General features: G+C 38.4%; 1 protein-coding gene across 3 annotated transcripts in view; it reads left to right on the forward strand.

The window, feature by feature from the left end:
* The window catches only part of LOC114646261 (G-protein coupled receptor 55), a 127,285-nt gene that overhangs the window by 89,421 nt on the left and 17,225 nt on the right, over positions 1 to 20,639 (forward strand). For 2 of the 3 annotated variants that reach the window (XM_028794378.2, XM_028794377.2), the window contains exon 1: positions 14,970 to 15,469. The exons of the other annotated variant lie outside the window; for it this stretch is intronic. Coding sequence is in view for 1 of the 2 variants with exons in the window: in XM_028794377.2 (XP_028650210.1) it covers positions 15,453 to 15,469 (17 nt within the window). In the remaining variant the exon portion in view is untranslated. Of the gene's footprint in view, positions 1 to 14,969; positions 15,470 to 20,639 lie in introns of those variants that run through there. 3 annotated transcript variants of the gene reach the window in all.

Consider the following 20,639-nt stretch of genomic DNA (forward strand, 5'->3'; position numbering starts at 1 on the left):
CTGCAATTATGGAGGAAGAGGGAAGAAAAGTGTAATACAATAAATAACCACAGTTTCGTAACATTTTGTAATCGTCCAACATATTAGACAGAATTAGAGATAAAAACAAGTATATGCATACAATGACTTTTGAGATCATTCATTGGTTAGTCAGAGCAGAGACATCATTTCCAGTTGGTGAATGATCATGCAAATAACTTGGAAATGAGCAACTTGCTACAGCCAAACCTAGTGGAAAATGGATGTGCCTGACATGAGCATGCTGGATCCAACCTAACAGTCAGCACCTTGTGATTTTCTTACATCTGACATGAGATGATGAAATTCATGAAAAATAATCATTACTCGAAAACTACCACTGAGGTGAGAACGAGCCCAAAATCTTCTGTGTTCTTCTGGTTTTAATCATGTATGCTTTATAAAGAATGGTGCACATGTGTGGGCGTCCTGTGCGGGATGAGACAATTTTCCTTACCTAGATGGGAGGCCAGCCCACTGGAAGCACAGGAAGAAAGGAAGAGGGTTCCCTGCCTTAGCCAGGAAGATGGCAGAAGATGCCAGATTTGAACTGGATATGCTGATATTTTTGCAGAATGTAATCGAGGAACAATACCCAGTCAGGAGGCCAGTGTGATAGAAGAATAAGGGGAGACAACTGGTCAGGGCTACATGTTCCCTGGTGGCAGCATTTCTGGGTGGGACTAACAGTATGGACACCCAGAAGTTATGCTAGAAAATGTAGTCCCTTGGAGCAGCTTTGTTAGGTTCTGGGGTTGCTGCCAGAGGGTGCTGTGAGGATTTGTGTTCCTTACTCTTGGGGTCTTCCACTTGACCCAGAAGTATTTCCACCAGGCTATGTGCTAGGACTGATAGTACTCCCAGATCTAAGATAAAGGAGGCCGCTTGACCTCTTCAAGGAGAGTCAGAGTCGGTAGATGAGAGAGGCAATACTCACCTGGGAGAAGTGGAGGAATAAAAGAGAGAGGCATGAATATTTGTAATTGCATAACTTGTAAGACCCTTATTGTAAGGTACTTTGGTTAATAAGCTTGTTTAATTTTATTTGAACCCAGGACTTGTGTAGTTGTGGTTATGTTTGAGTGCCGCAACCCTCCCAATGGTCACAAAAATCTCCCAATGGTCCATTCATTGACTGAACCGTCATCTATCCATACATCCATCTTCCATACTCACTTTATCCTGAGCAAGATCGGTGCATAATCCAATTTATTGTTTTTATCTTTTGTACTATTAATCTTTATTTTTTAATTGTACTCCAGTGACTATTCAATACATTTTTAATAACATTTATATTTTTTATAGTATGTTAAAGAGGGTTGACCAGAGTTAGTGCTGCTTCTTCACAGATGGCTGTCATGGTTGTTGCTGTCTGTGTTCAGTTTGCTTGTTTTCCCCTGTCTGTGTGGGCTTTATGAATTTCCTCCACGAATGTTATTTGAATTAGTAATTCTTAATTGGTGATGTGTAAGTATGTGCCCTGAAACAGACTTGTACTCTGGTGCAGGTTGGCACCTGCCTTATACCCAGTGCTGCCAGGACAGGCTTTGCCCAGCCACTGCCCTGAACTACTTTAAGGGAGTTTGAGAATGTATGTATGTATATGAAAGGGTTGGAGCAAAACAGTGCCACAGTGGCTGTGCAGAGTCCTGAGTTTGAATCATGTGTAGAGCTTGTACTTTATCATTGTGTCTATGATTCCTTCTCCTGGTACTCCAATTTCCTCACACATCCCAAAGACAAACAGGTTAAATTACTTGTTTATTTTAAAATGGCTTGGCAAATGAGGCAGTGTGAGTGTGTGCCCCTGTAATGACCTGGAGTCCCATCTAAAGCTTGTACCTGCCTGGTATTTGATGTTTCTTGAAAACCTCAGAACCTTGGAAACCCTGCATTGGAATAAACTTCAGAAAGTTGAAGTTTGGCAGGATGGATAATATAGATTGAAATACAAAAGGAGTTTTTAATGAGTTGCCATGGGCTACTGAAATTCATAGATTTGCTCCAGCATTACTAAGTCAATATACTGTAATATTAAAAATGTCAACTTAATGACTGAGCACCAGTTGGCACTGGATTTTCCCACTTCCACTGTGACATCTTTTTCGAGTAATTTTCCCATACAATGTAAAACATCCGTCTCACCAAGATTACATAATGAACCAAGATCACAAGTTGTTGTGTTCAAAAAACTTTTGAAAATGCCAATTAAAGAGAGGAAGTGGCAATGAGTCAAGCTAGAGTGATTTTCCTAATAAGTAAGGGCTGCAATAAACAAAAAATGAAATTTACCCTCACCTCTACTTTGTTGAGTTTTATTTTTTGGCTCACCTTCTTTGACACGTCAGTCTTTTTTTTGCTTAATTGGAATAACTGTACTTGTGTACAGTTAACTTCAGTGCCTCTTAATTAATTTAACTTAAGCTTTTCTTTCTTATTTTTTTCTGAACTGTCTAGGATTGGTTTACAGTATCAGTGCTACAATGCAGAGCAAATGAATATATGTTGATAAACTGGACATTCATGGATAAGGATAAATAATACATGGTAATATTAAAACATTAAATGTCACAATTAATTCAAAAACATATATTCATGCATGCAAAGTGAAAATTAAATTAAAAAAATTGAAAAGAAATAACTAACTTTGCTATGGACAAGGCATCATTGAAAAAATCAAATCTCTCTTGTTATTGATCCATTATTGATTATTGATTATTTGCTGAGCAGCTTTTTGGAAGAAGAGGTGTTTATTATATTGCAATGTTCAGGCACCCTATTCATGGTTACCAATGTTAATGTTATCAACTCTAAGTCTCTAAAATTAAATTTGACAGGTTTAGAAAATTAATGGACACTGACTGTGATTTTCTGCACTTTTTAAAATAGGAAAAAACTGATCTGATAAAATAACTTTAATGATACTACTCATTTGATTAATAAACTTTAACAGACAATCAATGGTCATGGGATACCATGACATGAAATGAAGGATAAAATCTGTAAATAATCTAGCAAGGTTTGTGAGCAGAGCACTGGACATTAAATAAGAAGAGAAAAGAAACACGTGTTTTGGCCACAGACACCTGCTGTATTTGCTTTTGTGTCAATGAACAGTCGAATGGCTGAACGCTGACGTTTGCTTTAGTTCCAAATAACAGGAAGACTTTATTGAAGGTAGTTCTCATTTTAACGTCACTTTTTTAAAGCTGGAAAATGCTTCTCCTTGAGTAAACTGTAATTTCAAAACAACAATGACTACACAGAACTGTAGATTCATGTAACTGTTCATTCCGTCATCTCAGTACTTCTCCAAAGGAAACAACACAATAGACATTCATAACTTCTTGTATTTATTGTTTTGTTCAAAACAATCATGACATATACATACTGTCAATCTATAACAATTTTTAACACTTAAATTTTAAATGTAATTTTTACATTTTTAATTTTTTACATTTTCATAACATTGTGTAACCACTCACTCTGGTTGGATGCGAGCAAATGTGGACTTTCCTCACTTTATTTTTGATTACCAGGGTTACCCGGCACTGCCTTTCGTAGAATAAAAGGCAGGTGTGGTCACTAACTAAAGTTTCCCAAGGGTAAAAAATTCAGAACAAAACATAGCCTACGATCTTGTACAAATTGAGAGTCTATGGAATAATTTGGCACTGATATGCTCAATAGTGTGAATGTGCACACTGGACAAACACACATTCAACTTTATACATTAGAAGACTGAGGAATGCACTGAGTGTAATGCTCACGTGTTGATATGTTTCAGAATAACAAACTGTTAAGTGAATCAGAGTGAAACAGGGCCGAACTCAGAATTAAAAGATGCATAGTTTTGGAGCTCACAGAGAACAGCGTGTACACTAAAAGTTGTCTAAACCCTAGCACAAGATTCCTTAAATTACAGTCACTGACGATGAAAGCTGTTGAAATGAGCAATTTAGATTAACTACTGAGAAACAGACACATAAACAGAAAATTGTAAAGGTTAGATATCTACTAAAGTAAAATGGTAACTTTCAATGCATACTTTGAACAAACCTCATCACCAATCAACACGCTTTCAACAAAATTAAATAGCCTACAATTAGTTGTAACTGACTATAAAATTTCAGTTCAGTGGATTGAGAAGCAGGAATAGTGGCAATAACTATAAAATAAGACAAAAAAGGGAAATAAAAAAATGCAGTATCGATCAGGTGTTTTTAACTGCACACACAACAACAGAGCAACAACAACAATTTATTTCTTGTTTAGCCAAAAATCTCTCAAAGAATGCCTCAATGAGCTTTAACTGGACCTGTATTTTGACAGCCCCCCAGCTCTGACTCCCCTAGAAGACAAGAAAAAACTCCCCAAAAATACCCTTGCAGGAAAACAAAATCCTGGGAAAGGTGATTCAGAGAAAAACCTCCTTCCAGGTAGGTTGGGCATGAAATGGGTGACAAAAATCAATAAAAAAGGGCATTGCATTAAAATCCATCAGACTAGCTTATGTCCCCCTTTAAAGTGTTTGTTTTGTATTTCAGTAAAAAATTTGATAACAACAAAAAAAATTGCATAACAATAAATGTGATTTTTAAAGTCTGCCTGTCTCCTTGGTGATTGCTTCTGCTTCACAGATTTAGGTACCTAGGATAACAAATATTTTAGGAGAAGTCCTATTGCTGCCATTGGCATATTCTCTTTGTTTCTCGGTGTTTAAGCCTCTTTCCTGCCACTGACTGGCAACTATAAATTGACTTGATATCAGTTTTGGTGAATTGAGAGTCCACTGTGACGTCTACTTCAGAACTGATTCCTAACCAGTGGCATAGCTAGGGGCGGGCAGAGGGGGCGGTCCGCCCTGGGTGGCACATTTTTGGCCAAAAGGCTCAGTACAATTTGTGTGTAAGCAGCAGGGTTTGGAGAAATTTTAGTCATGAAGAAAAAAGTAAAATTCTCTGATTTTTATCCACAAATGCTTTTAAAAATAATTCTCAGACTGTCCTTCTGTGACGGCATCAGGCACAGCAGTTGAAATTTATGAGGCAATAACTAAAATAAACATTACACCGATAATAATTTCTAGGAAGATAAACAACTAATTTACAACTTATAATTTTGTTTTGTTATAAATACGAACGCATTCTTGCTCTGCGCAGAAATCATCCCCACCTATCACTTGTACACTACACTGGTTCTGGTTTTCGCAGCGTAATTATATTAAACTAATAATTAGAATACGGCTTATCAGTGTGTCTATACTATATTCTTGTCTAGTTGATGCTTATAAATAACTATATGTGAAAAATTATTGCTGTTTCTCTATATATGAATAAATCTCTGCAAAATTTATCTTAATTTTTCTCTATACTTCATTTTAATTTTCTATTTAAATAGTTTAACTTATTCAGATATGTTTGAGGGCAGCAAATTGAAGCACCGCCCTGCCCCGAGCAGCACGAATTTCAAGCTATACTGCTGTTCCTAACTTGAGCCATACTGATGCCAATTAAGGCTGAAGGACCCTGATTATTGAAACAATAAAAATGTTATGGGATAGAAACTTACTTTATTGTATACACATGTTGTTGTGATTGGAAATACTTTGCAAATGTTTATTGCTTTGGTTACACTTTTCTAGTATGTGCATTATAATTTTTGAAGGTTTGGCTAATCAAAAACCATTTGGGTGTGATTATACTGTTCCTATCTAGCTCCTCCAATTATGTAAATATTTTTTTTGTTTTACTGCAACACCATTTTTTTTTTTTTGGTACAACCGTTGTCACCATGCGTTACTAAGTTGCTAGAGGTTGGGGTTCTGTAAGTCGTGCGGCATAACGTCACTAGCACAACACTTTAAATAACTGCCATCATGTGTTTTATGCATCCAAGATTGTGGATATTTTTTTTTTCAAAAAACACATGGTGTTAGAAGGTGTTGTTTGTGCTTAATGGTTTAAGAAATTAGTGTTCCATATTTGACAATGATTTAGGTTACATATTGGACTCTGCTAAGTACCTGCATTGTTACTTTGGAATTTGGACCCCTGGTTGATTTCTAATTATGGTTTTTGTTTGTTCCATCTCCTGATCCTTTCGACATTATTTTCTGCCTCAGCCCTGTCAGGCACTACACATATATATAACATGGGGATTTCCCATACTTATAGAATCAACCATTAATTTAAAATATTTCACTAACCATCAACATGCAAAGCAGATGTCTGCTGTTTACTTCTGAAAGCTGAACACTTAAACCACACCTAGAACTTCTCGTTTCAGGACTAACAGACAATAGATGCTTTTTTAATTAGAACAATGCACCAAGGTTGCTATGTGTGCTATTCAACTTCAAGGAATGCTATGGTCTGCATAAAATTATTAACAAAATTTATTTTCTTTTTGAATTCCACACCTCCAAGTTAAAATTCTGCCAGGGTAAGCAAAGATTCAGCACTGGTCATTTTAAAACCCAACTTCTCAGCTACTAGGTAAGTGGGAGTCAAGATCTGCATTAGGTACAATTAGTTACTTTTGATGGTGTTGCTCTCTTGTGGGCCCACCACCTGCAAGAGAGGCCATAGGGGTCTGGTGCAATGTGATATGGGTGGTAGCCGAAGGCGGGAACTCTGGCGTTCCGACCCTCGGTTGCCGAAACTGGCTTTTGGGACATGGAATGTTACCTCTCTGGTGGGGAAGGAGCCTGAACTGGTGCGAGAGGTTGAGAGGTACTGGCTAGATATAGTCGGGCTCACCTCTATGCATGGTCTGGGCTCTGGAACCATTCCTCTTGAGAGAGGCTGAACTTTGTTCCATTCTGGAGTTGCTGTGGGTGAGAGGCGTCGGGCAGGGGTGGGCTTGCTTATGGCCCCCCGGCTTGAGGCCTGTACGTTGGGGTTCTCCCTGTTGGACGAGAGGGTTGTTTCCCTACGCCTTCGAGTTGGGAGAAGGACTGTGACTGTTGTTTGCGCTTATGCGCCGAATAGCAGTTCAGAGTACCCAGCCTTCTTGGAGTCCCTGGAAGAGGCGTTGCGAGGTGCAGCTCTTGGGGACTCTATCGTCCTGCTGGGAGACTTAAACGCTCACATCGGCAACGACAATGAAACCTGGAGAGGCGTGATTGGGAGGAACGGCCTCCCTGATCTAAACTCGAGTGGTGTTTAGTTGTTGGACTTCTGTGCTGGTCATGGATTGTCCATAACGAACACCATGTTCGAGCATAAGGGTGTTCATAAGTGCACTTGACACCAGGATGCCTAAGGTTGCAGCTTGGTGATCGACTTTGTAATCGTGTCATCAGATCTGCGACCTTATGTCTTGGACACTCAGGTGAAGAGAGGGGCTGCGCTGTCAACTGATCACCACCTGGTGGTAAGTTGGATCAGATGGCGGGAGAGGCTGCCGGACAGACCAGGCAGACCCAAACGAATAATGAGGGTCTGCTGGGAACGTCTGGCAGAGGAACCGGTCAGAAAGATCGGTGGGAGTGAGGCGAAGGACATTGAGTCTGAATGGGCCATGTTCCGAGCCTCCACTGTCGAAACAGCAGAATGGAACTGTGGCCACAAGGTTATCGGTGCCTCTCGTGGCGGCAATCCACGAACCCGGTGGTGGACACCTAAGTTTCGAGAGGCCGTCAAGCTGAAGAAAGAGTCCTATCAGGTCTGGTTGACCAGTGGGACTCCAGAGGCAGCTGCCGGGCCAAACGTGTGGTGGAATCGGCTGTTGCAGAGGCAAAAACTCGGGCATGGGAGGAGTTTGGGGAAGCCATGGAAAACGACTTTCGGTCGGCACCAAGAAGGTTCTGGCAAAACGTCAGGCACCTCAGGAGGGGAAAGCGGTGCTCCACCAACACTGTGACTGTGACAAGACTTTATTGACCGGTGGAAGGAATACTTCGAGGAGCTTCTCAATCCCACCAGCATGTTAGAGGAAGCAGAGCTGGAGGACTCCAGTGGGAGCCTGTCCATAACAGGGGCTGAGGTCGCTGAGGTAGTTAAAAAGCTCCGAGGTGGCAGGGCCCCTGGAGTGGACGAGGTTCACCCTGGGTTCCTCAAGGCTCTGGATGTTGTGGGGCTGTCCTGGTTGACACATCTCTGCAACATCGCATGGACATCGGGGGCAGTGCCTCTGGATTGGCAAACCGGGGTGGTGGTTCCCCTTTTTAAGAAGGGTGACCAGAGGATGTCCTCCAACTATAGGGGGATCACACTCCTCAGCCTCCCTGGTAAGGTCTATTCAGGGGTGCTGGAGAAGAGAGTTTGGTCGATGGTCGAATCTCGGATTCAAGAGGAACAATGTGGATTCCGTCCCGGCCGTGGAACACTGGACCAGCTCTACACCCTGGCCAGGATCCTGGAGGGGAATGGGAGTTTGCCCAACCAGTCCACATGTGTTTTGTGGATTTGGAGAAGGCATTCGACCATGTCCCTTGAAGCATCCTGTGGGGTGTGCTCCAAGAGTATGGGGTACAAGTTACGAGCCATCCAGTCCCTGTACAGGAGGAGCAGGAACTTGGTCCGCATTGCCGGTAATAAGTCGGACTCGTTTCCTGTTGAGGTTGGACTCCGACAGGGCTGTCCTTTGTCACCGATTCTGTTCATAAGTTATATGGACAGAATTTCTAGGCGCATCCAAGGAGGAGAGGGGGTCTTGTTCGGTGACCTCAGAATCTCGTCACTGCTATTTGCGGATGACGTGGTTCTGTTGGCTTCATCGGACAGTGACCTCCAGCTCTCACTGGAGCGGTTCGCAGCCGAGCGCGAAGCAGCGGGCATGAGAGTCAGCACCTCTAAATCCCAGGCCATGGTTCTCAGCTGGAAAAGAGTGGAATGCTCTCTCCGGGTTAGGAGCACAGTACTGCCTCAAGTGGAGGAGTTCAAGTATCTCGGGGTCTTGTTCACGAGTGACGGAAGAATGGAGCGGGAGGTTGACAGACGGATCGGTGCGGCATCTGCAGTAATGCGGGCTCTGCAACGGTCCGTCATGGTGAAGAGAGAGCTGAGCCAAAAGGCGAGGCTGTCTATTTACCAGTCGATCTACGTTCCTACCCTCACCTATGGCCACGAACTTTGGATAGTGACCGAAAGAGCAAGATCGCGGATACAAGCAGCCGAAATTAGGTTTTTTCCGCAGGGTGGCTGGACTTTCCCTTAGAGATAGGGTGAGGAGTTCAGTTATCCGGGAGAGACTCTGTAGAGTCGCTGCTGCTCCGCATTGAGAAGAGTCAATTGAGGTGGTTCGGGCATCTGGTTAGGATGCCCCCTGGACGCCTCCCTGGGGGGGTGTTCCAGGCATGCCCCACTGGGAGAAGGCCACGGGGCAGACCCAGGACCCACTGGAGGGATTATATCTCCCGGCTGGCCCTGGAACACCTCGGGGTCCTCCCAGAGGAGCTGGAGGAGGTGGTTGGGGAGAGGGAGGTCTAGGCTTCCCTGCTTAGGCTGCTGCCCCCGTGACCCGACCTCGGATAAGCGGTGGATAATGGATGGATGGATGGATGGATGATGATGTCTCAAAAGAGAACAAAAGCTTTCTGCTCTTTTCTCTCATGTCCTGTTCAAATGTGGAGAAAAACATGAACAATGAAATCAAATCACTGCTTATGCCTGTATGTTCAATTTGGACCACATACTGAATTACTTGCATTGATCAAATTTCAGAGGTAGCCAAGTAAGAGGGTAAAGTATATTTGATTTTTACAATTAAAATTTGTTTAATTTTTTTCATCAAACAGGGCCACAACTGTATTAAAACTATATTTTTATATTCTGCAATGTGATTTATCATTGTCTATTCTGACAGCAAAACGCACAAGGCACGAATACATTCAGAAAGTATAGAGACAAATCATTAATAATAGCTAGAGAGATGCAGTATTGATAAGTAAATTAACTGCATGGAAAAATTTGAACCAGCATAGCCTAGTGGACAAAACCATGAATCTTAAAGGGGAAGGCTTCAGTCCAGTCCAGTCCAGTCATTAGCTCACCCAGTAATCCTTAGCAAGTCACTTCCACTGTCTGTTCTATAGCTCTAAAGAAGGGAATAATTGTTCTAGACCTATGTTTTCAATTGACTTAAAATGATGTTTGGTATACGAAGATCCATCAACTCCTGTAGTGCATATTTTACTACAGAATCACAAATGTGAGGCTGGAAACAACACAGGATAGGAAACAAGACCATTGCAAGGGCACACGCATGCAAAAAAACACTCACACAAGGGACACTTAAAGCTGTGAAAGAGCTAACAGGCGTATTTTATGGTTGTGAGTAGAAGCCAGACTGCCTAGAGAAAATCAATACAGGAACAGAGAAAACATGAAATTAATAAAGACAAATGCTAGAGCTGTGAGGTAACAGTACCAAGCCCTGCGTCAAGCCCTTTACCATACTTCTAAATAAAATCATTTGTTTGAACTATTCTAATCTACATAGTCTTATTCAAAGAGACTGGAGCCTATCCCAGTACCACTGGGCTCAAAACAGGAAATGACCATCCCAAGATACCAAAGGGTATCACTCTTACACTCACAATCACATTCACACTCCACTTAGTGCCATAAATTATTTTAGCATGCTCGTCTTTAAAACAAACAGAAAAATCTACATGTACTTTAGAAAAACACAAGGACTGCACAGATTGTGACCAGGCTCAGACTTGAACCCAATTTCCTGGAGGTGTGAGGCACCAGTGCTCATCCTTTTAATGTTATGCGCAGGAAAAAAAAAAGACAGTGGATACTGAAAGGTGACATTAGCTAGCAAAGGACTTGGCTTTAAACAGGTTTGAGACTAAGACTCCCATAATCGGCTTTTGTTTTTACTTTTAAATTATCATCTGCAATGGCCACCTAATCTTATGGGACTGACAACTGCTCATCATCTTCTCAACATTAAATAAGCAAAATCAGGCAGTTAACAGGTTTTCTTTTATATTAGACTGCCAGCTGGCAGATTAATTTTATTAAAAGCATTTTAAAACTTTATAAGTGGAAAGAGAAGGAAATAGCACATAATGTAGTAAATGTTCAATTAATCTAATGCTAAGATTAATTTAATTTAGTTTTAGTGTTTTTGAGAGTGTACTCTGAAATGGACTGGCACCCTGGCTGTTCTATGTGCTTCCACATGAAACGTGGGTGGTGAGGTTGTGATGAACAAATGTTAGAACTCATTTAAAATGTGCACGTGGATAACTAGTATGTCACAATGGAAACAGATAAAAACCTCTGAGTGACACATAATGTGTCTTTGAATGTTGTATTTGCTCAGTGTAGCTCTTAAAGGGGAACTGCTTTTGAGTCACCCTACAAGGTTATAATGTCATATTATTTGCCATATCATTTTTCCAGTTTAAGAAATATAATACATTTATGATCAACACTTTCCATCACAGATACATAGAAAATTGTACTTTGCTTTTATTACATTACAGTTAGGTAAAAGTTATAAGTCTTCCAGTGCAAGTCGAATTGGTTCAGTTAGGTTGTTACTCGTTCAACAGAATCAAGAATCTGTATTGGACGGACATCAAATGTTGCATTGATTTTAAGATTTCATAAATTGTACAATGTCTACTTCTTGATCTTGACATGCCTGGCTGATGTTTAAGAATCGCTAGTTTCTATTGGCCGTGTAATTTAATTTAGATGGTCTACTGACTTAATAAATTCTTTAAAAATTTCTGGGAATTCCCACATTATTTTTCAGGTGTTATCTTGCTTAAGTATTGTTTTTTTGTGTTTTGTTTGTTTTGTACCTAGTTCTGCTATCATATTTAAAACATAATTTCATCCAGACAGCTAAAGGATTCCCAACTCCATATTGATTTACCTTCGTGTGCAAGTTTCAACAATGTTGTTACTACCATTGTATGATAGCTTTAAAAGTTCAATGTCAATAATTGACAGTTTACTCTGTTCTATTCCTGATTACTGTTCTTTGCATTTCAATACTGTACTTGTCATTGATTAATGTTACTTCTTTTGGATCTGTAGAGAAAGTACTGAATATAGTGAGCTGGAGTCATAGATTAGGTCTGCAAATGTTCACTCTTGCATTGTTTTACTTTATATAACTGTAGGGGGCTCCATGTTATTATTTTTAATCTTGTCAGACAGCACTTAAAAAGACAATAAAATAGCACGACTTACTGAAAGAAAGGCATGTTTATTTTCAGACTGGGTAAGTCTCCAGTCCACCCATAACTCACCTGTTTAACTAAGAGGGATACAGCAGCAATGGACGGGCTCATGTGTCTGGGAGGTAAAGGGTATGAGAGATGCAACAACACCACTAGATGATTTTGACTTAACTGGAACGTGATAAAGGGGGCCTCCTGAAAGACAAGGGCCACATGCGTTTCCAAGGCCTGCTACTTTCAACATCATGAAGATTGCATGATTTCTGGTCAACAGGGCCAGATTTTCCTATAGGCTAACTAGGCTTCAGCCTAGGGCCTCAAGATCAAGAGGGGCCTACATTCAAATTGTTAGCAAAATTAAAATTACACTATTCTAAAAACAGTGAACACTAAAACACTCAACCGAAAATAAGGAGAAATTCTACGCATATGACTAATAAACAAACATAAAAATGTATTGATTAATCACAGTAATGATGTATTTTATTATCTCTCATGTAACTTACAAACTTAAAAATGGACGGTGAAAGGGCCTCATAAGTGGAATAGCCTAGGGCCTCTTTTCATATAAATCCGGCCCTGCTGGTCAAGATACAGATTAAAATCACAAGATTAGCACAGAGGGCTATTTCTGATGTTTTCAAGTCATTATGCTAGTACATTCATTTTGTGTTTATGAATCCTTTTATAGATCTAACTAATTTTCATTTGGAAGATAAATTAAATGTGATCCTATACAAGTTACTGGTTCTGCATCAGCTACTTGTTTTGTGGTATTCTTGTTTTAGACATTTTAAAAATGATAGTAGTTCACAGCTGAGGAATTTTAGGGGTATTTTAAAAGCAAAAAAGTTTGATTAATAGTGTGTATTGTCATACCTGTCTAATGGATGCAAAATGTGCCCCAGATTGTTGATTGCCTAATTCTGTAATGCCTAGACACCAGATTGTAATTATACATTTCCATATAGGGTGCTGATGAAAGATTAAAAATAACATACATTTCTTGATTGTTCTCTGTCACCACCCTATACCTTAATGAGCTAAGCTGCCACCTCATTAAAGAGTCATGTACTGGCCCTTAATGCTTTTCTGGTGATCAGCCTAATCTCATCTTTTGTGAATGTTGTAATTATTTGATCTATCTATCTATCTATCTATCTATCTATCTATCTATCTATCTATCTATCTATCTATCTATCTATCTATCTATCTATCTATCTATCTATCTATCTATCTATCTATCTATCTATATGAATGCTTTTATCTTTTCAAATTATTATTATTATTACCAGTTATTGTTGTAATACTGGCAATATTTAATTTTCTTTTACTTATGCTAGCTTGTGTGTGGGATAGCCACATTTACTTTTCTTGCATCTTGTAATGTTATGCAATTTTCCATGGAAACTAAAACTAAATATACCATACAAAGAAAGCAAGAATAATACAAAGCAAAAGATTCAGGTTGCCTGAAAGATGTTTAGTTTTTTGTCGAATTTAATTTTTGTTTAATCATCAGTCCACAAAAATGTTATATTTATCTATATTTTATCTATTTGATTGTCTGATGATTTAAGTTTAAGAGGAACTGAAATATGTTACTTTGCAAATTCAAGACAATTCCACTGATTTGCAAATACTCCACATACAATATACTTCTGAAGGTGTATTTAAAGAATATTTACATATGACCTAACTGTAAATGGGGTTTTAGTATAACATTTGATTTTAAGAGACTGCTTAGAGTTTAAGTAAGAACAAGTGTATTGAAATGGGCACATGTGTCATAAGCAGTGTAATAAACCATCATAAAGGTCCACAGTAGTGTAATAAGTAGTATTAAGTCTTCCACCTCTCAGTGCTCTCTACTTGCTTTACAAAATTTCTTTATAGGCACTGTTTGAGTATCTGAAATTGATTATGTCATAAACAAATAAAAAATAATTTGGAAACAAGCATAAATAAAGTAATCAATCAACAAATCCTTGTACTTTTATAATAATCTGATTACAGACTTAACACTGCTTGGTTTAAATTGGTTAAGCTTAGGGAAAAAGTTGAATTTTTCTGTCAGATTTCCAATGGTTTCCTCCTGTCCCTTGTATCATAAGGTCCAAACATTTCTAGCCTTAAATACTTAGACCAAGAGACTATTTAAAGAAGAATATCTAAACAAATAATAACTAACAAAAGATTTTAATAAGCAGCTTTAATTTTGAAGATATGTTCACCCAGATTTTATATTAAAGCTACACTTAATTGTTTTCACGGCTGTTTAGTAAAAAAAAATGCAATAAAGGTAATCATATTTTAAATTTAGTCAACACACCTGAAAATGAATAAAATGAATATTAAAACTGTGCCAATATAATAGAAAACAGCCTATCTTTCCCTACTGTATTTTAAATATTTCACGAACAATAACAATTCCAGAAGACACAACTAAATGTACATTAATTATAAATATTAGTGAGCACTACCTCTTATTAAAGATACTAAGAATTAAATTAATTGTCCACACATTCTAAAAAAATTTTTAAGGAATGCTACAGTTAATAACACTTTTTATGAATATTTTTGAAATCCGTCATGATTACTTACAGTTTAAAAAATACTGGTGTATCCTGTATATTTTTGTGCCATGTTAGATATATTTATACAGTATATATAAGGCAAACTTAAGTACAAAATGAAAAACTTTCTTTTTTTAGGTTTTGCTGAGGTTTCCTCTAGCAGGTCTGCCTTTTTATCTCTTTGGGTAAGAAGGCAAGTATAGTGACAGTACGCATATTGACTTTAGGGATGAGAATGAGTGTGCTGTATTCTACATGCCAGTTTCATTCTTACATCGACACCCACTGAAACAAATTATTTTAACCACACACTAGAATCTGTCACGCAACATATTTTAAAAGAGGTTCCTGAAGAAAGAGACGCTTTAGTATAGTAGCTTCTTGTAAATTTGTCACATTATCCAAAAGGAAAAGCTGAATTTCATCTGTCTGCACAAGCTGAAAATGAATGATTGCTTATTGAGAATTTGGACTGCAGATTCCTATTGTCTCTGTAAATTTAAATTCTACACAATCTGATCAGAACAAACAAACAAACTAACAAAAAAAAAAAAAAAAAGACTTTAGCCTGCTGTTGCACACTTTATATTGGGGCGTCCAGAATTTCATCACTGTTTGAGGAAGCGGCATTGGCCAAGTTCAAAGAAGCCACTTGACTTATCTCGTGCATGCAGCAGTGTAAAAGCGAAGCATAAACATCAGACATGTCGGCAGACAACAGGTATGGAGCAATGCTAATTTTTCAATGTTTCCTTTGTTGATATTATTTATGCTTTGGGGAGACTGATTTACTGTTGGACAGGAATTTATTTTCAAACTGACAGTGGGAAGTTTTGCTTTACTTTTGCTTTACGGAGTTAACGCTGTTGTGTTTTTGAAAAGAAGCATGTAATTAAACTGACTACTACTCTTTGCCTTTTAAAACAAAAGAAGATTAACTCATTGTTATCATAATAATCTAATGTTTTGGAGAATTTGTATTAATCTGATGTTAAAGACAAAAACATCTGCTTACAATAAGGAAAAGCTGTGACATTTTACTATCAAATGCTAGAAAGTCAGTTGATAAGTTAAAAAATCCTACACAAAGTGTAAATTTAAAAACCCCATTTTTCAAAATGACTGTGCAGACTATCAGGATAAATTTATGTAATGAAAAACTTCAATGCTGCTTCCAAAAGAGCTACAATTGCTACTGATAAGATAAAGACACAGGCTGAACATAACTTCATGTAACTTGTAAAATAACAAGGCTGTAGAAAACCACATTTCGCTTAGTCTTTGCAGCAATTGACCATAGCTTTTATCTTCACATGAGACAGGGGGCCTATTATGATCTTGAATACTTTTTAGCTCTGTGTAGCTTAAGAAAATGTTCACTCGTTTTCAGACGTGCAATGCATAAACAACCTGTATGTATGTTTGCTGATGTTTCGCAGCATTTAGGTAGCACCGCTTTGACTTGTCTCAGTTATATTCACTAAGTGTATTGTCATTTTTATATTATTAATTCCTGTTTCCAACATGGTCATCTCGCTACTGTCCTTATTCCATTACTGAATATTGCCAGCATTACTAATACCATGTTTCCATGACTTGTTTACCATTTTAAATATTTAATTTTATTTGAAAAGCAAACTATGGGTTGTATAGCTTTTAGTGGTTTTTCAATCGAACTTATCTTTAAAGCACATCAGCACAATCATAGTCGTCAACACAGAAACAGAAAAATGCACAATTTTTACCATATAACAGAAGTATGCCATGCTCTGCCGGAGAAGAAAACTAAACTTAAACAGTGATATGCAATTAAAACTAAATAAACCTTCTTGTATGGTGGCCGTAACATTCACGAGAAAATTTCCAGTGCAAAGTCGGAAGCCATCTAGGCAGTGGTCTGATGTCATTTGAAAGGGTTCAGGTAAACTGATGATAGTGCCATTCCATCCATCCGCTGCTGTGGCTTGTTGCTAAAAGAGGACAATAGGCTTAAGTGTGGGTAGGAGAACAAAAAAAATCAAATGTAAAAAGTCAGAAACTACTATATGTAATGCCCACAATGATAATAAGTACAAAAAATGTAAGGCAAGTACCAATACCTGTAGCTCTAGCCTAAACAGGTTGTACTAATACAACTAACTGAGCATCCTTCACGTTTTACTGAAAATTATACACTTGTACACCTTTCATACTTTCACCACTATTTAAAAATACCTTTAATGTGTTTGAATGAGAAGGTTTACTGAAATAAAGAAATGATGATGAATTTCAGTGATAACGTGTGATCCACACTTTATATCATTGTTGAGCCCTTGAAATAACTGGATTAGCAAACAATTTTGGACTTTTGGACACCTGAATGAATAAACTGCTACATAGAAATTGTTAAAGTTTCACTCAATTGAAGACAGAACTGACAACCAAATATTGTACTGTGATCACGTAGGCCATTGTGTGCTTCCCAGAGTGAGAATCAGGCTTGTGTTCCTAAAGTTTTTTAATTAAAGATATTATGGTTTGATATGATAAACAATTAAGCAAGTGCATTGCGTTCTCATGGATATTTGATGATAGATTGTTCAGATTTTGCTTTATTCCTGCAATATAGTTGAAGATAGAACTTCCTGTGACCTTAAACAGGATAATCTGGGATGGAAAATGAATGAATCAATGAATGAAAAGCAGTGAACTCTTTCTGTGCCCTTTACACATCCAGTGAGGCAGGCACCGCAATCATCTTCTTTGCTGTTGGAGATAAACCCCCAACTTCTTTTACATTCTCTGCAGATTAGTTATTAAAACAGGCTCAGTAATTTGATAAGCTTCTAAATGGATATGTTAATGGCTGCAGTGAATCTTTTAACCTGGAATTAGTTTGGATCTTGTCTTGAACACTAGGTCAGTGAACAAACATCCTGAAACATCTGAAGAAAATAAGCCAGGTTTAGGATATCTGACCCAGTTTCAAAAGTTTCTAAAAAAAGCTGTGTGCAATCTATATTAGGTATTAGTTAAACCTGTGCTTGCTCATTACGCACTGTCGTAATTTTTAAACCCATTTTGGTTAAAAATATATTAAAATTAAACAAGTAGATTAGACAGTAAATCTACAACTGTACTAAACATCAAATGAAATTCATTGTGCATCTATACTCCTCACTACAAATACTGCACTCTATTACATGCACGCAGTGCTGTTGGGATAAATTCCACCTCTCTGCAACCTCAAAATTGAATTGAGTGAGTTCAGTAAATGGCTGGATGGAAATAAATACAAAATGAGTGTAAGCATCCTGTCCTCACCAGCACTTCTTGGTGATAGCAAACCTCATTTATGAGGCTCTAGCCATTCCATTCAGCTCCTTCTCTTACTCTTTGCCTCCAGGATTCTGTGGATTGAGGGATTAACAAAATGTCGAGAAATACACATCAATGATTATGAGGATGATTTTTTTTTCCAGGGCCACACTAATGATCTTAGTGTCCTCAGATTTAGAAATCGGCTAAACCCTGTAAATGTACACTTTTAAAAATATGTGACCGTTACAGAGTTTGGATTTCTGGCTCAGTGAATCACACAAGATCTGCGTATTTTAAAGATATCTCAATAAGTTTATTAAACTAGCAGATTAAAGTTGATGAGATATAGTTGTATCTTACATTCTATTTTTCATCTTTCATAAGTGCTAAAATATAGGAAGAGATCAGTAATTAATTAAAGGCAGTTTTGTTAAGGGTGTCGCAGTGGTAGGGCTGAGTTTGCATCCCAGATTGTCTCTACGTGGAGTTAGCATGTTCTCTCCATGTCTGCATGGGTTTCCTCTGGGTGCTCTGGTTTCCTCCCACAGTCCAAACACATGCGGGTTAGGTGGATTGGCGATACTAAATTGTCCCTAGTGTGTGGTTGGTGTGTGTATGTGCACGTCTCTGTGTGTGTGCTTGCCCTGCAATGGACTGGTGCCCTGTCCAGGGTTTGATCCTGCCTTGCGCCCTATGCTGGATGGGATAAACTCTGGCACCCCCAGCAACCCTGTTCAGAACTAAGCAGTTAAGAAAATGACTGACAGTTTTGTTAAATGCAGAAAACAAGCAACAGCTACTCATCCTATGGTTGAGAAATTGCTCTCTTAGTGCGCCCTAATATTTAATTACGTTTTATTAAACTTCCAATAACCTAGCACCTCTATGTGAGGAAACAAGCAAGCTGATATTTTTACAACTTCACTAACCTTTGGAAGTTGCTTTTATTGGGAAGGGCATTTGTCAATCTAGCCTGTGAAGCATTTTAGAACTTAATCTTCCAATCTCTTGAATGTCTGTCCCATTTACTTCAGGCACAGAAATAATGTGTATGTATGTAATTTGTGTCTAGAAATTACAGTTTTCTAAATGGCAGATCATCTTTCTTTTGACCCATTTTTTTATATAATATTTGTTAACTTCTTTGTAAATTGCCAAGGTTGCAACCCACACGTGTTGGCCTATTCATTTCATTTTTGCTGGCTTGTATTTATTCACAGCTAGTGTCTCACGCATATTTTGATCAACCTTTTTCAGACAGATCATAATCAGTTCTGCCCTTCTTTGTCACTGGTTGTCATGTGTGTATGTGAAGAAGAAAGGGAACTTCCTACAACATTAGACATGACACTATGTCTGGCTAGATGCAAAGTAACTTTTTTGTGAAATAATACTAAACCACATGACCTTTTCTCCCATGTACTGCCTTGGGGGAAGCATCTGAAAATGACTAATAGGCAGGGCCGGATTTTCCTATAGGCTAACTAGGCTTCAGCCTAGGGCCTCAAGATCAAGAGGGGCCTACATTCAAATTGTTAGCAAAATTTTATTATCTCTCATGTAATTTACAAACTTAAAAATGGAAGGTGAAAGGGCCTCATAAGTGGAATAGCCTAGGGCCTCTTTTCATGTAAGTCCGGCCCTGCTAATAGGCCACTAATAATTAGATTGTGAGACAAACACTTACCAACAGCTTCACTTCTACGAGGGACCTTATTTAGACTGCAGTTCACATGATCTGAGACAATGGGTAAAGTGGGCACACTGAGACAACACTACAGGCCTCCTCTGTCCTAGCTAGAGCCCCAAGGTGAGTAGACCAAAGGCGGGCTCGGAGAAAGAATGCAACAAGCCTTCTGTACCCCACCGAGAGTGGACAGCCTGTTCTACCCTAACTGTTGTGCACAATCCAGTGGAGGCCTACTATATACTACCCTAACACACTGGGACTATACTAACACACTGAGACAAAATGACAATGCAGCTGTACCTTAGCTTTAAAGACAATCCAACACAAAAGAACAGGCATTCTCTAACCTAGCTACAGTGGACACAATGAGACAACATGGCAAATCCCCTACAACCTAACTAGAGAGTTACACACTGCCAGATTGCTATACTATACTCAAAATTACCTTCTTGCAAATAGTTTTGTGGATCTACTAATTTTAAATTCATTTAAATAAATTAAACAGTGAGGAGAAGGCAAAGAACAGATGCTTCAATTCTGCAATATGAAAAAAATTGATTACAAAAATAGAAAGCGGTGTCTATTGTGACAGTAATGCTCAAGTACCACATTTCCTGTTATTTCTCAGGGTAACATCTGGTAAATTGCCATAGATTATAAATGACTAGTTTATAGTTAACCTCACCTAATAATATAGCTAATATAATAAACATAAGGTACAAGCAAATGTGCGCTTTCAAACTCATTTAAAATATTGCATCAACCATAATTCTGCTCAACACCTTGACATGTGCCTTCCCAGTAAGAGCCCACTTCCAACACAAAAAAAGCTGTATTAAAACAATAATTCCACACAAACAGGAGTTCTAACAATTTCCAGATTTCACTTTTGCTAATATGT

The sequence above is a fragment of the Erpetoichthys calabaricus genome, chromosome 2 (assembly GCF_900747795.2).
Source record: "Erpetoichthys calabaricus chromosome 2, fErpCal1.3, whole genome shotgun sequence".
Taxonomy (NCBI): Eukaryota; Metazoa; Chordata; class Cladistia; order Polypteriformes; family Polypteridae; genus Erpetoichthys; species Erpetoichthys calabaricus.